Here is a 24235-nt window from a genome sequence, read left to right on the forward strand (position 1 = left end):
ACAGGACCACTGCTTTTAGGGGCCCTCTGGCTTTGTAAAGCCTCCTCTATAAGGCAGTGTCATCCTTCTAAACCGATCTGTGCAAATTGACTTGCATTTCATTATTTATTTGTCTCTCATTGGATACTGATTTTTAAAGAGGGCAGAGGAAAAAGAGAGGGAGCAGTTGTGCAGAAGGAATCAGCAAACAAGTGCAGGGGCACCTAGACAGACAAAGAGATGAATGGCTGGATGGAAGATTGTTGAGGAGAGGAATAGAAAGTCTTGAATGCTGCTGCAGCAGGGTGTGCTGACGTGAGGAGTGTTCCCAAACACAGTTAGTAGCGACTGCAGACCAAGTGCATTACCATACTGACACACACGCACCCACACACACCACACTCGCACACACACGCACATACACACACACACACACACACACACACACACACACACACACACACACACACACACACACACACACACACACTACTGACACGCTGTGCCTAAGGGAGAAAGCTGCTTGCAGGCATAGCTGAATAGAATGGGGACAGACTCTCCTGTTCTGGTCCTGAAGAGGTCACTGTGTACTCCAGCACCATTTGTGTATTTGTTTAGGTGTGTGTGAGAGTATGCAGGTGTATCAACATATACACGAGCATTCTTTTTTTGACAGTGTTAATGATTTTAGGCATGCTCTACAGGTGTGTGAAGTCATGTGTGGTTATCCACTAATACACTTTAATTGTGTGCACCCCTGTGTGGGTTTCCTCTGCTCTATTCTCCCCTTTTGTTTCCAATCTGAGCCTCCTCGCGGAGCTAGGTGCGTATCATTGGATCAGTAGCTGCTGCCTGCCACACTGTCCAATCGCATCTAGGAGGAGAAAATAGAGAGAAAGAAAGGGAGGCAGAGGGAGGGAGATGGGGGAGGAGAAAGAAAGGAAGGAGAGGGAGAGAGGGAGATTGATCATTTAAACGTCCTGGGCCCTGCATTTCACGGAGAACCCCTTTAAATTCCAACTACATAAAATATTTAAATATATTATAAACAAATTCCCTTTTACGGTGTCGGACTGACAAGGCTTGAGGGCTTTTTTTCTTTTTTTTTTTCTTCATCCTTTTTTGGGGGGGGAGGGTTATTTCCACCCAGGAAACGTGCCACCACCACCACAACCACCAGCAGCAGAAGGAGTAAGAGCAGCAGCAGCAGCAGCAGAGGAATATATCCCAATATCCCATCCCGGGCACGTCGGATAAGCCGCAGCAGCGAAAGCACGAGGCGAATATTGCAGAGGACGGGAAGGAGAACATGCTGCGCGGGATTTCACACCTCTCACCCCGCCTGGGTACGGTTTATACTACATTTTGTCATTTGGACGTTTTTTTCTACTGCAGCGGCGATGTAGGTTGATGTTTTGCATTTTAGCGTGTGTGTGTGTGTGTGTGTGTGTGTGAGAGAGAGAGAGAGAGAGAGAGAGAGAGATAGAGAGAGTGAGGGAGTGTGTGTGTTTTTGCCGTAGTCAGCTTCAATGCCGATAGAAATTTAGACAGGAAATTCTACCGCTCGAGCAAGCATTTTTCTACACTTTTTTGTTCCCTTTTTGTTTTAAAATTTCTTGATTTTTATAAGGACGTAGCGCTGTTTTTTTCTTTTCTTTCCCCCTTTTTAAAAATATGTCCGTTCCATATGAAAATACACAAGGGGAGGGTGGCAGGCGGCGGGTTTGCCTTGATAAATGGAGCGTTATTCATCGGCGTGTGTGTGATCACCACTGGAATGTTAACTAGCACCTTGGACAGCACCAATACAACCTAACAAGGGAGGAGCGATAATAATGATCATCTTTACATCCTTCTATAACTGCAGTTCACAGTTGAATATCGATGTGAGTGAATGTGTGTATGTGTGTGTAATTAAACAGAAATCTGAGTTTTTCTCAGCGCGTGTATGGATGCGTGTATGTGTTAATATTCTGCCCTCAGGCCCTCAGAGAGAGTCGGCTGGGGAGCAGCTGTGTGTGCGCGCGTGTGTGTGATACAGAGGGAGAAGGATGTGTGTGTGTGTGTGTGTGTGTGAGAGCATGCAGGGTGATCAGAACCATGTGTGTGACACAAAGAATTGGGCTAAAGATCCAAGTGTGTGCGTGTGTCACGTTTCCTACCTTATGCTACATGCAGGTCAGGAGCCCCATGGTGTATTCATGGTTTAATACACTCCGCCAATACACACACACACACACACACACACTCCCCTCCCCCACCAAGGGCCTGTGATCTGTGAAACAGTGTGTAGTGAGGATGTGACACAGCAGCCCTGACAGCCTGACACCAAGTTAAGCTGAGCGGACAACATCTCGTTTGCCCTATCTATCACTCTCATATCTATTTTTAAAGTGAACAGCAAGCAAGGTAGCACAGCCTATCTGTTTGACGACATATGTGTGTCTCCTGTGTGCGTGCAGCATTTTATGCTATTTGCACTGTGATTATCCCAGATAAGTCTAATTAAGTTAATTTTCTTTCTTTCTATTTCTCCCCCCTCTCTCTATCTTGTTTCCAGGCAGCAGTTTGGGCTTGTTATGGGGGTGACCGGAAGGCGAAAGTGACAGAAGAACAGTGATGCTATTGTTTACATAACGAGAGACTCACACACATGCACATACACACACACACACACACACACGTACACTTACACATATACCCACAGACATGCACCCAGGCTTAAATCGCCAGTCCAAGACACACACAATCACTTAAACACTTCAGCACATACATACACTGACAGTTGCGTTTCTAAGGGACTCACTGACTGAGTCACTGCACACTCAGAGGCACGGAAACATTGACTCACGCACACACACATAGACAGACTCATACACAAGGGGAAAAGGTTGCTTGCATGAGACAGGACTGAGTGTTGTGTGCGTTATGGGCCAAGTTGAGCTGCAGCTGTGTGTCAGTGCTGGATACCTCTGAGGGGTCGGCCGTGAGCTCCAACCTGCCTCCAGTATCTTCCATCCTCTGCTCCCACCCCTCATCTTTCAGCTTAACAAACCGCCATGTCTGAGCTGAGGACCAGCAGTATCTGCCCTCCCTCATCCCTTTCCTCCCCATTAGGATTTCCATGCCTGTTCTTTTGCTTCTTCCTCTCCTTTTCCGTACAACCACCCCCCTCATCAGCCCAGCAGACTGTACCTGTCATTTCTACGGTGCAAGGGCGCATCCGTGGCATCCTGACCCCCTTGCCCTCAGACCTTCTGGGACCTGTCATCCAGTACCTGGGAGTACCGTATGCCAGGCCTCCAACAGGGGATCGACGCTTCCAGCCGCCTGAGCCACCATTACCATGGCCGGGAATACGTAATGTGACGCAGTTTGCTCCTGTGTGCCCGCAGTCGTTGGATGAGAGGAGCATGCTGGGAGACATGATGCCATCCTGGCTCACTGCAAACCTGGATATAGCGGCGACTTACCTCACTCACCAGAGCGAGGATTGTCTCTACCTCAACATCTATGTGCCCACAGAGGAAGGTGAGTGAACCTGGTGATGTGCACTGACTTTCAGGGCTGGGGGCTATTAATTATGCAGACAGGGTTAGGACTGGGATTACATGTTTAAATTCACCATGCCCTGAGGTCAAAACACAAGCTAAGATAATGATACCTTTGGCTGTGACAAATGATTAAAACATGGAAGTATGCTGTCAAGGCACAGAGTTAGCCTTGCTGAATAAATAAATAAAACTTTTGTTAAAAAATGCGGTATGTTTCCTCTGCCCCTTCTGAGCGCTGCTGGTCGAACCCACACTTAATATGCAGACACCTGCGTCAGCTGCTATGGGGTTTACACCTTTACTTGTGGAGGGAAGTGGGAAGAACGGAGGCCCACTCATGCATACATATTGGTTCATACACAAGTTTGCGACCCTTTGCACAAGCAAACACACATAATGCAATGGACACTCCCACTGACATCAGGTGCTTCAGCGATGTCACCTTGATAGTTTGAACATTATTACATCATATCTATCTGTCTGTCTGTCTGTCTGTCTGCCTGCCTGCCTATCTATCTATCTATCTATCTATCTATCTATCTATCTATCTATCTATCTATCTATCTATCTATCTATCTATCTATCTATCTATCTATCTATCTATCTATCTATCTATCTATCTATCTATCTATCTCTTTCTTTCATAGACATCCACGAGGAGGGGGGTCAGCGGCCAGTGATGGTGTATGTCCACGGAGGCTCGTATACAGAAGGCACTGGCAACATGATGGATGGCAGTGTGCTAGCAAGCTATGGCAACGTCATTGTCATAACCCTCAACTACCGTCTTGGAGTATTAGGTAAAAGAATAAATAATTTATATCTAATATATCGTCTGTGTAACATGAAAGTCATGTCAACTGGATTATACTTTATAGTTGCATGAATGTGCAATGGATGTGTTTATAGTGGGTGCAGCTTGTTTTTCCACAAAATCCTCCATTTAATATCAAGATTCTGGAATAGAGGTATTTTTCTGTCCAGTTTACAATATTTATAAGATTATTAACATTACTCATCTACAGCCGCATATATTTAGCTACTTAGTATCCACTTAATATTATGCACCATTAAAAAGATGCTTTGTATAAAAATGAATGAGAAATTAAAGGAATGATCATAAGGTTTTGGCTAACCCCGTGTCACAAGAACAGCTACAATTCATCTTGGTATTGATTCTAAAAGGCTCTGGAAATTTATTGACAGATTAAAGACCTTTTTTTCCCCAAAAGATATTCCCTCATTTGGCAAATCATGGATAATGCTGTCTAACAAATAAATCCTAAATCAACCATCAAATCATCAAATGCTGAATTTTGTTCAGTTCTAGTGACAGTGAAGCCCCATAATAAATGATTCACATAATTTCCATACTCATTAAATCAGTCAGTCAATTTCTCTGCTCTATGGACAAGAGCATTTTCATCCCGGAGGAGACCAGTCCCACCAGTTTTATCATTGGCTAAAGATGATCGCTTAGAACAAGTTTGAATTTCTTGCAGTGGAGGCAAACCATGCAAGTAAATACCCCCAGGAGAATCACTGAGCCACCTGATCGCAGACATGAGGGGTTCAAGGTCTGAAGTTTTTTTCAGTTTTCACCTGTTTGTGGTAAAATAATCCACTACTATGTTTTTACACTTATTATTTTAACCTGCAAAACAAAAAAACACAAAAAAAACAAAAAAAAAAAAAACAAAAAAAACAAACAAACAAACAAAAAAAAACAAAACAACAGACATACTGTATCATATTTATTTTTTCATTTTAGGTCACAGTATGAAGCTCAGCTGACACTCTTAGCCATGTGACCTTGTTATGCATTGTCTAGATATTAATAACTACACAGAAAAATAAATGTATAATTTTTTGCTGTTAAACGTTATGTTGCTGTTTATTAATTATTTTCTTCCAGTAATGAGAGGGGGAATTCATGGAAGCACAATACATTAGAAATGTGATTTTTTTTTTTAATTTTGTCATTATCTTTAGGATTTATTGTAGGAAGCAGTTTTGCTTTGGCTGTAACATTGTTTTTATGTTTCAACAAAACAGTTAATTATCATAATCAACGTTATTGTAAATCAATCATCTGCATTGTTTAAACCTTTAACAATCTGTAAAGTATAAAAACCATTAGTAATTCATTTTTCCTTTGTGTTTTTTTTTTTGAGAGTGAAAACATGTTCAGTACGGGTGTCCCTAGTGGAAATAAACCCCCTAAAGGCTTGTTTTTCCCTACTAGCATTAACTCAAATCTGATCCTTTTTAACTCCATGACTCCTTCACTCATTGCTCTCTGAACAGCAAAAATTTGATTCCCTGTGGTTTTTTTCTAATTTTAGACAGCTATTCTAAGCTCAGAGCTGAATAAAAGGAATATTTCATAATTCAGGCATTTAGACTGCATTTTTTTATAATGGCAAAGCCTGAGCAGGTTCACACCAGGGCTAAACCTTTATTGTTGTAAGGCACAATTTGCTTTAACATACTGAGAACACTAGTATTTAGTTGTTTGTATGCCCTTAACTGGGATAGACTCAAGTGTAAAAGATACCAGATGGTCCAAATCATGTACACACTCTTATAAGAAATTGTCTATTATGCAGACATTTATGTGGGAAAATATGTCTAAATATGTTGGCAGGTTAACAAAGCAGGTTGATATGTTATCTTCCATAATCAATTGTGTGACTCAAAGGGATGCTTCTTTTAATCAACCTAAATATGTGAATTGTATCACAAAAAGACATTGCTTTTTTAATTGCAAACACGAACTTAGATTTAGGTCATTGATTGAACATGTTTAGCAATCCAAATGTAGAATATTTATTTAAAAGAGCAACAGTAAGGAAGAGCTCTGCCACATTTGTGTGGCTTTTTATAAGGATTGTGTGAAAGGTTTTGCTCTCAGCCCACATCTTGGCTCTGCTTTAATTTAGGAGATGATGCTTTTTTATTAGACAAGGGCAGATGAGACAGGAAGTGTGGGAAATAATGCAGTAAATGTCCAGCATGCTGGGAATTGGTCCTGGGAATCACTGCTTTAGGGCATTTGTGCCCATGTGGTATTCACCCTAACAGCTTAGCTCTGAGGTCGCCCCAGGCTGAGGATGTTTTTTTATTTTTTTAAACTGGATTGGACTGGAGTCGAAAACGCTCTAAAAGGTTAAAACATCTTTAAACTTTGATTTTCAAGGCTTTTATTAGACACGGATTTAATGACATGGTGACTTGTTTTGCATGTGGTTTGTTGTGAGACTAAATTCTGCTGCATTTATAAACATCCTTATGAGCCAAATAAAACCAATCCTACATGCTTCTTTGTGTCTTCACCTCCATCCTTTGTGTTTATGCCACCTCCAATACAATCCTCATCATCATCTTGAGTAGCAGCATCATCATCTTCTTCATCCTCCTACTCCTCATTTTCATCATGAGTCGGATGCATGAGGTGAGCCCAGTTACACAAAGAAATATACAATTCCTCTAAGAATGTAAGAATGTAAACAGCAAGAGATTTAACCAAATGGTGCATGGAAGCATGTAATACAGTATACATAAAATCATCCTGGAACTACTAAGACTATAATCCTCACATTGTCCCTTTTGCTTGAATAAAATCTCTGGCAAAATGCACATAAATGATGAAATGTATTATTTTAGCCTCTCCTTTCTCACTCATTATACTCTTATGTGCTTGAGGTTCACAGAAATGAGCTTCTGCAGTAATGAGATATACTTTGTTGGAGTGAGCCATTAGGACCCTCTTTGTTTACTTAATAACACCAGCAGAAGAGGGAATAGGGGATAGCTGTAATATAAAGGCATGTGAGGGGGGTTTATGCTTGTGTAAGTTGAAATGATTTTAAATTAATATATTTGATCCAATCAAAGGGACTATAGGATTAAATGTTTTCCATAGAGTTCTTTTGAAAATTTATTATAAACACAACTTCTACATAATTGATGCATAATGGGAATACCATTGTTTCATGTTGAACTAATCATTGCCTTGTTTGCTGTTGTCTGTTTGTACATTGTATTATTGTAATTCACTGATTCCCCATATTCATACCATAACATGCTTCTCATCTTCAGCTTTTATTTCAAATATTGTTTTTAATTATGCTCTCTGTGTTCTGCATCATTGTCCTAACCGCTATCTCTCACTGCTTTTGTGTAGGATTTCTTAGCACAGGTGACCAGGCAGCAAAAGGCAACTATGGCTTGCTTGATCAGATCCAGGCTCTGCGCTGGGTGAAGGAGAACATTGCTGCCTTTGGCGGAGACCCAAATAGGGTCACAGTGTTTGGATCTGGTGCTGGGGCGTCCTGTGTGAGCCTCCTCACCTTGTCCCACTACTCAGAGGGTAAGAGAGACTCATGTAAAAAATACTCTATGTGTTGCAATCAGTGGAACTGGAATATCAAAATAGTACGGTTAGATACTAACGAGCTCTGATCCTCTCACATATTGAGTTATGACATTCTTCACTCAAGCAATGCAGTTCACATTTACTAGTCTTAAAGTCAATTATCTGAGCAGAATAGCATGCCTATGACGTACATAGCCAAGAGCTGTTATTTGTAAATTTGTAACTTTTCATTGTTTTGTTGCTTTTTGACTTCTTGCTTTTGCATCTTTTTTGTGCAAACAAATATGTTGTGTAACCTTCCAATATGTAATCATATAATTTTGTACTCATAAATGTGTGGGTACACACGCATCTACAACTGTATAAATGTATACAAGTGCCTCAGTTTGTTGAGCTATATGTTGTATTAATGTGTTGTTTTTGTGTATCAGACCTGTTTCATAGAGCCATTATCCAGAGCGGCAGTGCTTTAGCCAGTTGGGCCGTCAACTACCAGCCAAGCAAGTATGCTCGGCAGCTCGGTGAAAGGGTTGGATGTGGCATCGACGACAGCACTCAGCTGGTCACCTGCCTACAGGGCCGGAGTTATCGTGAACTTGTGGAACAAAACGTAACGCCGGCTAAATATCACACAGCTTTTGCTCCGGTGATTGATGGCGATGTCATACCTGATGACCCCCAGATTCTGATGGAGCAGGGAGAGTTTCTGAACTATGACGTGATGCTGGGGGTTAATCAGGGAGAGGGTGTGAAGTTTGTGGAGGGCATTGTGGATTCGGAGGACGGCGTCACTGCTGAGGACTTTGACTTTGCTGTGTCGGACTTTGTGGATAGTTTATATGGATATCCAGAAGGCCGAGATACACTGAGAGAGAGCATAAGGTAAGTAAGTGTGTGAATGAGTATATCTAAGGAATGATTTGACAGCCTTGGATTGTCAGTAACATACTGATTAAAACAAAAATATATATCTGTTAAATAGTAATGCACTCTATTTTTTTCATAGTATACATTGCTGCAGCACTTCTTGACTCTTATGTTTGCAGTGATTTGTTTTGGGCCCCGTCTCTTGGTTTTAAAAACGTGTGAGGGAGGGAGGGCATGACCCGACCTGACCGGGCTACAATATAAGGGTTATACAAATGTGTGTCATGGTGATGTCTCTGATTAAAGAAAGAAAACTAAACAAATTACCGGTATGCATTTTGAGTAGTTCAAAAACAAAGTCGTGTTTGATGTAGGCTCAGTGCTTTAGTGCTCTGCAGATCTTTTACACTAACACACTGAAGGGAAGTAGCTCAAAATGTATAATATAACCTCTTCAAACATGCTGGCACAGTAAGAAACTGTTAATGTCTCAGAAGTACAGTGTGGATCTCTATCTACAAGTTCCTCCAAGGTTCACAAATTAACACAATATGAAATGTTTGTTCATCCATTGTTTTATTGTTTTCAACAGCATTCATGCATTCTCTGGCATTTTAAGTGTTGAAAAAAAGAAAATAAATTTAACAAACACTAACAATAGATATGGAATAGATATGAAATAAAAAAATCAAAATTAGAACAGTGATGTGGTCAGTAGCATGTGTGACCTCTGTTGGCTCTATCATACACCTCCTCCTGAAAGAGTAGCAGTCTCATCTGGCTGGCTTTGCTGTCCACAGCTGATGCTTCATTTTCATTGGTTTGGGACACCGTTATTAAGCTGTACTCAACAAATCCCAAAGATTTGACATTGACATTCAGCCCTGGACTTTTAGGAGACCAGTGGAAAAGCCTAATTTTGTATATTATTGCCACAAATTTTTGGCCTCATGTGGTTGTACATTATCATGTTGGATTACTGCACTTTATACAGTGGCCTGTGGCTCCATTAGTTTATCACTGCATCTAGGTAGAGTGTGTCTGACTTTGTTTCTATTGGTTAGACTAGCCTCAAACAAACAATTTGTTCATGATTACTTATCCGGAGTGAGAAAGATTTGACCTTGTAATAGGCCTTCCTAGAGGAGATGATTTTATATGAATGGTCAAAGGGTTTGTCAGCTTGTTTGAGGAGCAAGCCCTATTCAACAAATTTAGATTGTTTTTTGTTGTAGTGAAGCAGATGAAAATATAATCCTCTCTCCTTTCAGACTTAAGCTAAAATGCAAATATATCTTGAAACAAGACATAAATAAATTGAAGTACTCAAGAATATGATATGATGAAGAAAATTCTAGCGAAACTTCATAATTCCATCTTACATAAGCTTAAGCGAGCCCTAAGTTTAACTTATTTTAGCTTGTTTTTACAACTCACAGCCAAGTGTTTACCAACCATTTCCATATTACCTTCCTGGAATTTTCCAGGACAGATTTATATGCTTAATAGTTTAAAAATAAAGCTATCCAAATACCAACCACTTCTAAAAACCATCAATAAAGCAAATAACATTGACATCTTCCAACAACATAAGCACAAATACACTGTACACACAGCGGCTGTAGCCTACAAACAGTGTGCACACAAACTCTGTGTTGCTAGGGAATGCGGTGGTAGACCTATTTTCTGGACAGTGACATCCATCAATCACTATGTTAAACTCACCTGTCTGATAGTCATTTGCGACTAAGAGTTACTATTTATTTTTATAGATGAGTTTTTCCACCATGTACTGTATATCACTTTTCATACTTTTACTCACTGCCAGAAGAAGCTGCTAAACTACATCTCACTGCTGAGTGTTGCCTGACAATGTTCTTATAGTGACAATAACAGATTATTATCTCTTATGATATCAACAATTTCACTCTAAGTTAAACTTTTTAGTTACTTCCTTCTGAAGTATGGCCACTTTCAGAATTTCAGATATTCAGCTGAATAAAGTCATAGAAGTTGAGCAAGCTTTATTTGGATGGATTTAGCGTTTAGCTTTATCCAGCTTGTACCTGTTTCTCTTGCAACAATGGGCGCGTTTAGTTTAGATCACATAATTTAAAATCCTCTAGTTAATGCATTGGATTCAGTCCCCAGTTAATTCTGCATTTTTTGTGTCTTTTTTCCTCTTCAAACTAAAGTTTATACTGTCACCTGCTTGGTTATTCCATCCTCCATTTCATTGCCTACAAAGCTTGTGATCAGACAATGCGAGAAGTGCAAGGCATTGTGGAGGTGTATGACCTGGAAAAGACACTGTGTCATTACAAAATTATATTTAGTGTAGTTCTTGTTATGAAAGATATACAATTACAGAGAAAGGTGTGTGTGTGTGTCTGTGACTCCCCTATGATCTGTTATTCCTTGAGTCCAGCTAAATAAACATATAAAAACTAGCAAGGACACAGTTTCTGTAATAGTTCGCTGTTTTACACTGTAGTGGATCCAGTCTTAATGCTAAGCTATGCAAAAAATCTGCTAACTCTTGGATAGAAAATTAGCATAATTAATGTATTTGATGCTGAAGAGTCTTTAGAAGCAGGCATACACTGTATAGTTATATAAAATATTTTTGTGCATACTGTTAGCTAATTTAAAATGTATTCTTTAAAGGTTCATGTACACTGACTGGGCAGACAGAGACAATGCAGAAACCCGACGGAAGACACTGGTAGCACTTTTTACAGACCACCAATGGGTGGCACCTGCTGTTGCCACAGCTGACCTCCATGCTCAATATGGGTCTCCCACCTACTTCTACTCCTTTTACCACCACTGCCAGAGTGATGCCACGCCGCCCTGGGCTGATTCTGCCCATGGTGATGAGGTGAGAGAATGTAATAGTGGTATTTTGCTAAGTGCTTTTAAGCAGACAAAAAACAAATTAGATGATATACATAATGAGAAATAAGAATATATTTCAACAAAGATATTACCTATTAACTTTATGCCAAGCTGAGGTTTATAAGACAATGCCTGTTTAAGTTACTCTGCTGCTACATATTCATCTATTCAAAGTGCTTTATGGTTGCAAGAAGGCTGAGGCAGGCAGAAATCTAAAAAATGCAAAAGAAGAAAGAAAAAAGCTGAACTTGATAATTTAACTCAGTCCTAAGTCCCTTCTATCAGACAAGCATGGCCCATGCTCCATAAGCCACATTATCATGGAAGTGCATTAGCTGCAGCTGTAGCTGTGAGCCTAGGGCTACAGTCAGCAGACGGCTAGACTATTAGAAACGTTTGCCTTAGCCACTCACCTGCTTTCATGGTAAATCTACCTACACAGCCTCTACAATATATTTTGATGTTACTAGAAAATGAAGTTAGCAGCTCAGCGCTGCAGTAGAAGAGCAGCAAGCTCAGAATATAGCAGACAGGGGATGCAACATTTTTGAGTACACTCCACTGATGCTGACAAATGGATGGATGTGGTCATGTTCAGCTATCTGCTTGATGAGTCTGTTTTTCTTCTATTTGTTTTCTTTAAAAGAGACTATCATTGCAAGTGTGGCTTATGATTTTCTTGTTCAGGATTTTGTGCAATTGAACGAGGCTTTAAACAATTTTTCCACATTTATTTTGTGACAGGGCAGATAGTCCTGTTTTCATGGCTATTGTTCTGTAAGGTTAAGCTGATGTAGTTTTAGGTAAGCAGGAGGATCACAATCGTTTTGTGGACTGTGTGGGCGAGGCATGGTCAAACTCTGTCGTTCTTTTTCAATAAATAATAAAAAAAGACCTGCTGCAACACTCACCGGTAGGAGCCTTTAGGAGGTAGCGGCAGAAAGGACACACATGAAAGTGCAAAGCAGCTACTAGGCATGTCCTTTTTCTAAAGAGGTCTGTGATCGGCCACAGTCTTCTATCTGAGGCTAGATTTTCTAAATTGTTGAACTCTATTTTCCTCCTAACCTTCTTCAATCACAATCAAGCAAAAGGTTATTATTGAATTTTTGTCCATTTATTGCATAAAATTTCTGTCTGCACCAGTTTTAACCAGAAATATTCAGTGAATTTATTCTCCTGTGGGTCATGACACAGGAATCTTTTCTTTCTTGTGTTGTGAACAGTTTATTGAATGTATGACCATTTATTTGAATTTTATTGGTGGTGGACTACATTATAGATTGGGCTTGGCATGTCAAATTGAACAGAAACTAGCAAGTTCAGGTTCACTCCAGTTTTTTGTGATACAATTTCTAGAGTTTGTCACGATTCAGCTATGATTTTTCACTGCCCAGGAAATGAATGTTACGTCTAAGTTATTCCAATGTGAGCATATGTGTGTGTGTGTGTCTGTCTGAGTAGGTGCCCTATGTGTTTGGTGTGCCCATGGTGGGTCCCACTGACCTGTTCAACTGTAACTTCTCCAAGAACGACGTGATGCTGAGCGCAGTAGTTATGACTTACTGGACCAACTTTGCCAAGACTGGGTGAGTTATTAAAATGTTCATTGATATGAGATGCCCTTCAGCTGGAAAATACCACTGACAAGATCTGCTTTTCTCTGTTATGTGCAGCAAAAATCAGAAAACAAAGTACAGTACCAGTACAAACAGATTCTCTCTGACATTAATATTTCATCCCCACACAATTGGAGAAAATATTTAATAGTAATGAATAACATCTACAACATTTAATCACATTTTAGAAGATAAAAGAAAGTGCACAGCTGAGATCACTTGTTCCTGTTGTTTTGACTTCACAGAGACAAGGTTTTGGCAACATGTAGCTTTGTTGCTGTAAGCGTGGACAGCTCACTCTTGACTTTACAGGAAGAAATCTCCTCCAAGCTTGCTATCAGACAGCCAAGATTCAAGTCCATGGTGTTATTAAGATAAACAGCTTCGTGCCTCTTTGCTTTGCAGCGCTTGATAGGCTTTCCATATGTTTAATTTGTTGCAGTGATTAATAGTGAAGATGAGCAGAGGCACAGAGTGCAGTCATCTGTCAATGTTTACACAGAGAGGACAATCAAAGGCAGAAAGAATTCATATCATGTGTTGTCGTTTGGATTTATTTGATAATAACTGGATTAAATTTGAAAAATGCTTGTTATTGTGAATATCATTTTAATAGCTTGGACATGTTTCTTTTTTTCCCTAAAAAATTAGAAATCTTTTGAAAGAATTTTTTGTAATTAATAACCACTGAGTTTTACTGCAGCATTAGATGAAAACTGTTGGTCTTTCCTTTAAAAAAAACAACCTCTAAAGACTGATAACAAGAAGTACTTTAAATACAAGCATTAAAGCTGCACTGCAGACTAATTTTGCCAAAGGAGCACACAGATTTTCTGTCAAGTCAAAATCTCGAAAAAACCTTTTCTTCTTTGGACCTTGGCTAAGAAAGTTACCCAACCAGTGAAAAAGCAGAGAGCCAAGGTAATGAGTGAAAGGATTGATAAATCTTCTCTTCTCTTCTCTTCTCTTCTCTTCTCTTCTCTTCTCTTCTCTTCTCTTCTCTTCTCTTCAGTCATCTATGGTCAAAAATAATCCAATGTAATAGAGAGTTTATTCCATATGTTAAATGAAAAAGAACTGCCCATAGCTAAAAGAGATCCAATTTATTAAATTGAAAATTAAATGACCTGCCAGTAGCTTAGAAAAATATTGTTATAGAAAAGTACAAAAAACTGACAGTACAGTGATAAGACTTCTTTTTATCTCTCCACTCTGACATGTTATACAAGATAAAAGTAATTGTTGAGGATTAACCTGCTTTTTGCAGTGCTAGAAGTGAGTAATTACTAATAATTAATTGAATTGAGGCTCACTCCACTGAGACTTCTTTGGATTTACAGAGACATCTGCAGTCCAGACCTTGATCTAAATCCCCAAAGAGCCTTGCCATCTCACAACATAAAGAAGCAGGATGGTACACTCACATATTTTGACTGTGACGTGAAAGAAAGCTGTCTTTAATGTAGATGCATTAAAGCAGTCACATCGCATTAAGTGTGCAGTTCATAGCACAGCCTGTATTGTCATTACCACTGCCACAAGCTGTGGAGCAAAATCACCAAGGAGAGCTGTAAAGAGTTCAGTCTATACTTCAATTATCAATGGGGAACTTTCTCTGAAAAGAGATTTTACTCCACTGAGAGGATCTCAGATGATGATGGAACTATGCGACAGCTCAAGTTTAACAGGGGAGATGTGATGCTCACCGATGTATATTTTGTAAGCCTCTGTGTGGGCGTATAAATCCTCAGCTTGTGCAACGGTAGGTCTTTACGCTAGGTGCCTTTTTGTGGCGTTCACAAGTCTGGACTGACAAGCGAGAAAATTGCATGTTAAAGGCAATATCTGTGAACATATGCAGCTCTTATTGTAGCTTTATAGCTATTATAGCTTTTAATTTGCAGATGCCAATATGTTGGTAAATGGACAAACAAGTGGCTGTCTGTGTGTCATAGATGTAGATTTTAAACATGTTTTCTCTGTACTGCTCACATTTATCTTTAATGGAGGTATCAGATTTTTTTGTGTTTGCACAATAGAAGCTGGACAAAAGTCTGTGATAAATCAATAAACTACCTTTGAGATACGTTCATAGGAAAATACTTACTACTGGTTTGTTTTATGACACTTTGATATTGATTAGAAAGATTCCTGGTTAAATTGTTGGCCAACTGAAGAGAAACTCAGCATCCTTAGAGGAAAATTCTTGTGAAGAGGTTCTCAGTATCTCCTTAAAGGCTCCCTGACATTTGAGTAGTTCAAAAGAATAAATTATTGGTATACCCACTGAATATCTGAACCACATGTGGTACTACATGAGGCCTTTGATTAATATGGTAAAATTCTTTTTTATCTTTATTGATTCATTTGATCAAATGTAAATATGTGAAACTCTCTTATCTCTGCTCAACATCTTTGTGGGCTGCAGATGCCAGTTAAGTTTAAAATTATTTATACTCATGCCAAATTTGAAATCTTGGTGACATGTTTCATTCATTTTTTTTTCACTTCAAACATAAACTTTTAAAGATTCCTGCAACTCAAAAATCTGTTAAATGTTTGGTGTTCACTATATTGACTGTATCTGCGCAAAGTTTGCTGCTTGAGAGGGATTTTCATGCTCCTCTTTTAAAGAGTGAGGTGTCAGTGAACTTTACTAAAATCCTCAGATGTTCCAGATTAGCTACAGTAGATTTAGTATGTCACACATTTGAAAGCCAAATGCAACCTGGTTTTAGCAAACTAAACAAGAAACAGAGAGCTGACATTAGCATAATGACTATTCTAAAATCAGCACACCAGCACTTTGACTATTGCACGTTTTCAAGCTAACAAACTTGCAAACCTGCATACCCCAATTACATAAAGGGTGTTAACTTTTCTTTGGATTCGAAAGCATCTAATAAGTGTAATTTTTGATACACAGTGAAGCCTCATTTGTATCTGGGGCTCACTGAGGCTTAGAACATTGAAGGCAGAACATTTCAGATATTTTCCCCTTGAATGAATTTATGGTATCAGCAGCCCAATGTGCTTTTATTGTTCAGTTTTACATGTCTCAGCTGATTTGACTGTTTCATTTTGTCACTGATTCTAAGGTCTGTGTGGTTAGAGGCCATTTTTTGCCATCTCTTTTGTGTTAAAGTCCATTTAATTCTCTGTGGGATTTAGGCCTTGTGTCCACTCAACTATAATTAACTCCAAAATTATACTGTTCTCAGTAATTTCTTGACAACGTTGGCTCAATGATTTTTTATTGTTCTGCAAAACCTGCACCTTTTTGCCCCCCTTTTTTCAGACTATCTGGAGATTTTTTTGTCAGGATATCTCTGTAGCCTCTTCTTTTTAAATGGTTGTCCAAGGTCCAAGGATCACTGCCAAAGTCATTACAGTGCATCTGAGTAATTCTAGTGTCAGCAAGTTACAACTGACAGAACAGTGGACAATGTACAAGTCTGGTCTCCATTAATGCTGAGGAGCTTTCTTTACCAATCAAGCACACGAGAGTTCACCTACCATTTCCAAAAAATCACCAGGACAAATAGAAAAGTTCTGTGTTCTCAATTCTGGAGTTTTTTTCTATGGAGTTGGATATGCATTGACTCTTTTGCTTTCTTTTATTATAAGAAAAGAAAGCCATTTCAGTCCCAAGACCCTTGTTCTGACACTCACAAATTGTGATGGGAATGTACTACTTTGGGGATAATTTTTGGTAAATTTTCCAAGTAAATAGCATCAAGGAGAAATGAGGACTTTCTGAAGTAAAACAGGAGGTTGTCAGTAGAACAACAAAGCCTTGGGCAGCATTGCACCTTCATACAAAACATAATCCATCTAACCGAGTGTTCTTCTTTTCAGGGTTTTGATGGGATGGGGAAGGATGAAGGGTACATACTGAATAGGTTGTCAGTCAATCCATCACAGAACAAAGTGACAGCCTGGAAATTCTTTAAGCATTGCTGACATGAAGTCTTAATGGCTGCTTTTCTGTCACAATTTGAGATGCATCTAAAAGAAACAAAAACAAACTAGAAGCACTCAGAAAGCGCAGACCTCAGCCAAGCGCTTGTATTTATTAATTAATTTATTTTTATGTTTTTGGGCCAATGATTGTGGGCATTATTATTTTTTTTATTTTGTTTTAGAAGCTCTAAAGGCAAATTTATCCCTATCTCCCCAAAGGCAGGCGTAAACCTCCCTCACAATTGGGAACTGGGACATGTGACCATGAATAGCTTGCTGTTGAAACCAAACTCTGCATCATATCAGCATCCATGCTGACGTGTGCAACACTAGTTTTATGTTTTTTCCATTGGTTTTCAATTGAAAATGATCCATAATGTCTCACAATTATATTCATACCCTCAGTGTCAAGGCTAGAAAAAGATATGAGGCTAAGCTGGTAGCAGAAAGACTAATCAATAGCCTCATGTCTATCTGTCATTACATTGTGAAGGAGCTACTAACAAGAAACTCTGATAAGTTCACAAAAACCACCAAGATACATTTGTTATTGTTACTATAACCAGCCATTTCATGGTAGTTTTGGCATCTATACAAAAACAACCAATAGTTTTAACAATAGTATCATAATAAATGTTTTACTCACCAGTCAGAAAATGATCTGAAGAAACTGTTAAATATTTTGAAGGACTCCAAAGTCGCCAGCATTAACATGCTAGCTGTTAGCCAGTTAGCACATCTTTCTGGGCTTTTGTGCTTTTTCAGTAGTTTGAAGAACAATCTCTTGTTGTTGGTGGAACAACTATGTTTATAGCTGCCAGCCACAACACAATATTTTAACATATTTAAAAGAAATCTTATGAAAATCAAAGAAAAAATTATGAGGAATGATGCTGAAAAACCAGTGGTGTTATGTTAGCAACCTTTTGTTTTTACCAGCAGAAGACCTGAATGTGACAAGGTTTAGTGACGTTCCCGGATGTTTGAGCCTGCCCTGCAGCTGTAAAGAATTCTTTAAAAACTTTCTGGATCCAGGGGATGATTACCTCAACATTTAATCACTTGTTCCTCATTTCCTCATTTATTTTTGAGTTATATTGCTAACAGAGAGACAGACAGACAGAACAACAGATAAATGTACGCTGCCGAAAACATAACCTCCGCTTTGGCAGAGGTTATAAAAAAGGTAATGTGAAAAGTGAAAATGTGCTCAGTGATGGGAAAGAAATTGGACCTGGCAATGATAACTGTTTCAAAATCCCACTAAAGATGCCCCAAACCATTTTTTGTTATTGTAAAACTATTTGATTTATATGATGGCAAATATTGATGCCACTAACAACTGAGGAAAACTGTGGATAATTTGGGTAATTACAACAAAAACAGATTAAAAAAAATTAACCCATTCATTATCAACATCACTAATACTTTGTTTTACAGACTACTCATAGATATTTGTCTTACTTTTACCCAGAAAAAAGCAGTTAAAAAACATCTTTTCTGTCAATTAGATATTAGCAATTAGATATTTTACAGTTTAGTCTATTTTTTTTTAACAGTTTTCAAAAGTTACACATTACACAAAAAGAAATGAAAATGCACATGTAAACCAGGTATTTTTTTTCTCTCTCACCAGTGATCCAAACCAGCCAGTTCCTCAAGATACCAAGTTCATCCATACAAAGCCGAATCGTTTTGAAGAGGTTGCCTGGTCTAAATACACCCCTAAAGAGCAGATGTACCTTCACATTGGCCTCAAGCCTCGTGTCAGAGACCACTATCGTGCCACTAAGATCTCTTTCTGGCTCCAGCTGGTCCCCCACTTGCATCACGTCAATGAGCTCCTACAGTCGGTGTCTTCTTTCACCCACAGTCCCTCTCCACAGGATGACACACCTTATTCTTATACTAAGCGTCTATCCAAAGGTTGGCCTCCAAGCAGTACACGTCACCCAGGTTCACAAGGAGGCACTCCACAGCCGCCAGAGTCTGCTTTAGGCCAGGATGGAGGGGAAAATGTGGTTCGTGTCCCAAATGAGGACTACTCCACTGAACTTTCTGTGACAATAGCAGTGGGTGCCTCACTGTTGTTTTTAAATATACTTGCATTTGCTGCTTTGCTGTATAAGAAGGACAAACGACGTCTGGAACATCGTAGGCCACGCCCACTTCCACCTCCTAGAAGAGACATCACACCTGCAGATGTTGCAGCCCACCTGCAGGGGGAGGGGCTGATGTCATTACAAGTGAGTCAAACTGTTTTGCATATTTTAGTACAAGGAGAAATATTCACATTTCACTTCACTTTATCCCTACATTGTGCTGAATCTTCCTGCACTTAAGTAACTATGCATTAGACAAAATGATCATGTGTGTTGTTAATGACATGCATTCTTTTATGTGAGTGACATTAAGCCATTTCAGATTGTGTTATAAGATGAATACACTTTTGGCCTGTCAGAGGCACAGCTGCCAGTAGCGCTCTTGCAAATCACACCCTGTCATGGGCAGACATTATCAGTGAGAGGATTTGTGTGTATCTGTGTTTTAATGTGTGAGCTGTGTACAAATGCCTGAATTACTTCCAATTGCCTCCATTTTATTCTCTGCCTTTGCCCTCTTTTGAGTTCTGTTAGTCACCCTATGTTAATTTAAAATATCACACAAACAGTGTTGGATGTTAGATAGCTTTTATAGCAGACAAATTCTAGTAATTAGCAACTGATCTATGATAATGTAGCTCAGCGTATAGTGTGATTTTTCTGCTATGGCCTTTCTACTTTTAGTGTGTCATCTTCAATTTTACACGGAAAATAATTCAAGCCTAGCCTTTTTGTCATTTTTCAAATGGTATTGTTTTTCATATTTGTTAATCTCATTTATATATTCATTTAGCTATTTTGGGGATGTACTAGAGTATGCAAACATTCCTTAAATGCTGTTCAACATCTGGAATGAACAAATACTCTAGCTTACCCAATCTCAAGTAGTTTTCTATAAAATCACCACAAACAGTGTTAAGAAATAATATTTGTGCCATTCTATATAACAAATCAAATTTTTATTTATGTAGCACTTTTCATACCAAAGAGCAGCACAAAGTGCTCTACATAATACCAACAATTAAAATATCAATTCAAAATAATTTAAATATCAAATTAATAAGCCTTCACTAACCCCAGTATATAACCTTACTGAATTAAAAACACCCTGATAATTCATAATTTCTCACACACTCAAACATATAAAGCACACAAAGCCCCACACACCCACCCACCAATCCCATATTCCACAAACTCCAGTCTCTTTGGATTATGGATTGGATTGGATATTACTGCCGAACCTCTTGTCTCCTTCTGTGTGAAACTCTGTTTTAACTAATATTCCTTCAAGCAACTCACCCTCAACCATTATTTAGATTTCATGGTATTTTAGAAATGTAGGGAAGAAAAATAGAAATGAGAATTTTCAGGCTTTTATATTACCATGAAAAAAAGCTATATAACATGAAGGTATGTTCTCTTTAATCATGATTCTGGCTAAGAGAAACATTTTAGCCCTGCAGAGCTAAAAACCACTCAGTCCAAGTCAGTAGTGATGGAGATGTCAAGTGTCACCCCTAACCCATGATAACATGGGACCTAATAAGAGGTAGGAAACTGACAGTTCAGATGGTTCAGTGCTTTTGTCTTTGATATGATTGTCAGTTATTCGGCACATAAAAGATAAAATAAAGCATTTAAGTTTAATTCAGCAATGGCGAAATAAGTACTTAATAAGTTTCAACACTATTTTATGAAAAACATAATACTTGTACATACGTTTGTTTACTTTATTTCCTCCTATCCACATTTTAGGTGAAGCAGCTGGAGTGTGATGTTGCCTCAGCTGATGAGAGGAACAACACTCACCACCATCACACTCTGGACACCCTCGATGCTCTGGACGGCTTGGATACCCAGGACATCTACAGCACACTGGATACTGTTCGCCTCACCTGCCCACCCGATTACACTCTCACCTTGCGGCGCTCCCCTGACGATGTGCCCCTCATGACCTCTCTGACCCCGGGCTCGTTGCCTGTGACCCCAGGGTCACACCCTGTTACTCCTGCAACGCCAATGACCCCAATGACGCCAGGATCAGTGGTCGGTATGAGGATGGGGCATCCTCACCAAGGATACACACACCACAGCCCATATAGTAATACACACTTGCCGCACACACACATCTCCACACATACACACTCCACTACACGTGTATAACCGCAGCCAGATGCTGGCAAATACAGGGACATAGTTACTTCTTACACTCATGCTTAAATATGCACACAAACACACACACTCACTGGAACAAACACACAAAAAATCAGACTGAAATACCTCTACTAATTACCCTGCAGGATTGTTACATATGAAACGACAAGCAGACATTTTTCAGTAACAGGATGAAAAGACAAACAGCTGTGTGTTGCATGTCGGGGAGTCTTCAGACAGACTGGATCCCTTGAGGTGCAGTTCAGTGCATCATTCGCTCACAACCCTGATGAGCCAAGACATCCAGCAAAATGTCTAAAAAAAAACCTGCTTTGGATTTTAAAATCAGCTTTTTCTACACCTGAGGAGGAAGATGAGGAATGCTGTGGCAGAAGGGTCAGCTGTGGATGGCTTTACGGCACGTGAGCTGCGTAGTGCAGCCGTGTTGGGACTACGGGGCGCGGATGTGGAGCTGAGTTAATACCACACACAGACTGCTGATGTCAACTTGAACAACCTGTGAAATGTGAATGTAGCATTTTTTTTTTCCATTAAAAAGATCAAAGGCCCTATCTGCCAAGGATCAGACTGAGCTGAGGAGAAAATAACAAATTTCAGCGAGCGATGGATGTAAAAACAGACAGAGAGGAAGAGGAGGATTAAAAAAAGAAAAAAACAACATTAGCTGTAGGAAGTAGTGCAATGGTGGCAAAGAGATTAAGATTTCATTGAGTGGGATTTAACAGCTGTGAGAGCGAGAAAAACGAAGGAAGATAGAGTGATATGAAAAACACCAACATGGAAAGTGTGCCAAGAGACAGAAGTTCGGTTCAGACGAGGAAAGGGCCTCTGAAGTGTCGCCAGACTTACTGAGGAATCACTCTAACCAGCTATGTGTTAAACTCTTGTAAATAGAATGGAAAGATACAGATGATATATTATGATTTATAGCATTTACCTGCTCTTGCATTAAACATGACTTATTTAACCACATTATTGCTTTCATTTCAGATATTGATATATTATTGTATAGATATTCTGAAGCAAGGCTGGTTGTCTTTTCTATCTCACCCACTGTAGTATGTACACAGTACCTTTATTTAAAAGCTATATTTGCTATGCACAGTCATTTAAATAATTCTTAACTATGTGAGCGTTTAGGTACTTGTTTAGTAGCTGATGTATAAGACATTCTTCACTTCATCCTGTCTATTTTTGACCATCAGATGATGAACTAGTACTGTGTAGATAATGCAATATTGGTTTGATGATTGAGCACCAGCCAAAAACCACAAACCTTTGAACCTAACCCTTTGTTCCTGAATTTCTTCCTGAATGCCTTTCTTTTAAGAACCCTAACTCTAATTAAGGTGATGATTCAGGGGGTCCTAAATTAAAGCAAACTTAAAAAATTCTGGGAGTTTTTTTTTTTTTTTTCTCTAACCTTTATTATTTTAAACTTTACAAGGGGCCCCAGTGTTTCAAGTAGAGCCCCTGATTGAACTACCTAATGCTATGAAATATTATTCTTTTTAAAGGTTCTGATAAACAGATTTTGGCCAAGTTGGATTAAATCTATAATATATTGCCACCTTCTCCAAACAAAATGTTGTAACTGAGAATTTGTCCACAGTACCATTCATACTGTTGGAAATATGTGGCTAGGTTGCACTTATTTTAAGTCTGGAGTTTGGTTTACTGTCTTCAACTATGGTTTGGAGCTAGATTTAATTAATAAGGTGGACTATGGCTGAAGTTGAGGAGAAAGAGTCACCTTGGCTTTGTGTGATAATAAGACTGGACACTGAAAGCAAACATGATTACAATGTGCTGCCTTTTAAGCCTCAACATCCTCCTAAAGGAGCAACAATACACAATTTAGAAGTTAAATCCAGGCAAGTTAAATCTATTATTAAAATCTCAGTCATCATCATGACTGACTTTATTGAGATTTTCTTGCTGACTTTATTGTGAGTGCTCCGGGGCTATCATGGCTACTGCTTTGTGTCATTAAAATTAGATACCAAGCATTTATTAAACATTCAAAATAATAAGTCATGTATAGAAGGCCTGGTACTGTCATGGAAACCATAAAAAGAGACAAGGTCTTGGTTATGAAGCTAAAATATTCTCCACTTAATCAAATGACTACAGATTCAGTAACTTGAATAAAGGCCATGTTGCCTGTTTAAGCCTTTCCTTAACCTTGGTTCCTCCCTCCCTTGTCCCTTTCCCCTTTCAGCCTCATCTGTGTGACTAGATGCAGCTTTGTCACAGTGAGGCCTATTTAACCTCCTCTTATCCTAAGTAACTTCTTCATGAGAGATTTTCAGTTAATTGTTAACAGAACATGTGAAAATGAAAGCTGAAGTTTTTGTGGATGGCAAACAAAGAACTTTTACAAAATTATACAAAAATAACATTTAAGAGATGTTTGACTGAATTTTTTTTCTTATGGGTTTTCCAACTCAGCGGATGGCTGGATTGTGACAAGCATAAAACATTTCTGCTGCATTTTTGAAAAATAAAAATATCAGTATTTTACAAATAATGAGTTTTTAAAATGTCTTTTATGTCTTTGTTTATTTTCATGGGAAAGTCAAAGAAACTTACTGCTGCATCTGTTCAAAGGGATTCTTCTCTACATGATTTTCTAGTTATTATTCATGCAAAAGTGTCGTATTTATAAAATGAATGCAATGTTATACCATTACTTAATGA

General features: G+C 38.9%; 1 protein-coding gene across 1 annotated transcript; it reads left to right on the top strand.

The window, feature by feature from the left end:
- The first annotated feature begins 942 nt into the window (after window positions 1-942).
- Window positions 943-24039, top strand: LOC121650801 (neuroligin-4, X-linked-like). Its single transcript, XM_042002551.1, has 9 exons — window positions 943-1325; window positions 2540-3510; window positions 4181-4333; window positions 7720-7905; window positions 8343-8793; window positions 11446-11659; window positions 13141-13265; window positions 18895-19504; window positions 21116-24039. The coding sequence occupies exons 2-9, from the start codon at window positions 3039-3041 to the stop codon at window positions 21521-21523; spliced, it is 2619 nt and encodes an 872-aa protein (XP_041858485.1). The 5' UTR covers window positions 943-1325; window positions 2540-3038; the 3' UTR covers window positions 21524-24039.
- Window positions 24040-24235: the final 196 nt, after the last annotated feature.

Source organism: Melanotaenia boesemani, chromosome 12 (assembly GCF_017639745.1).
Source record: "Melanotaenia boesemani isolate fMelBoe1 chromosome 12, fMelBoe1.pri, whole genome shotgun sequence".
NCBI lineage: Eukaryota > Metazoa > Chordata > Actinopteri > Atheriniformes > Melanotaeniidae > Melanotaenia > Melanotaenia boesemani.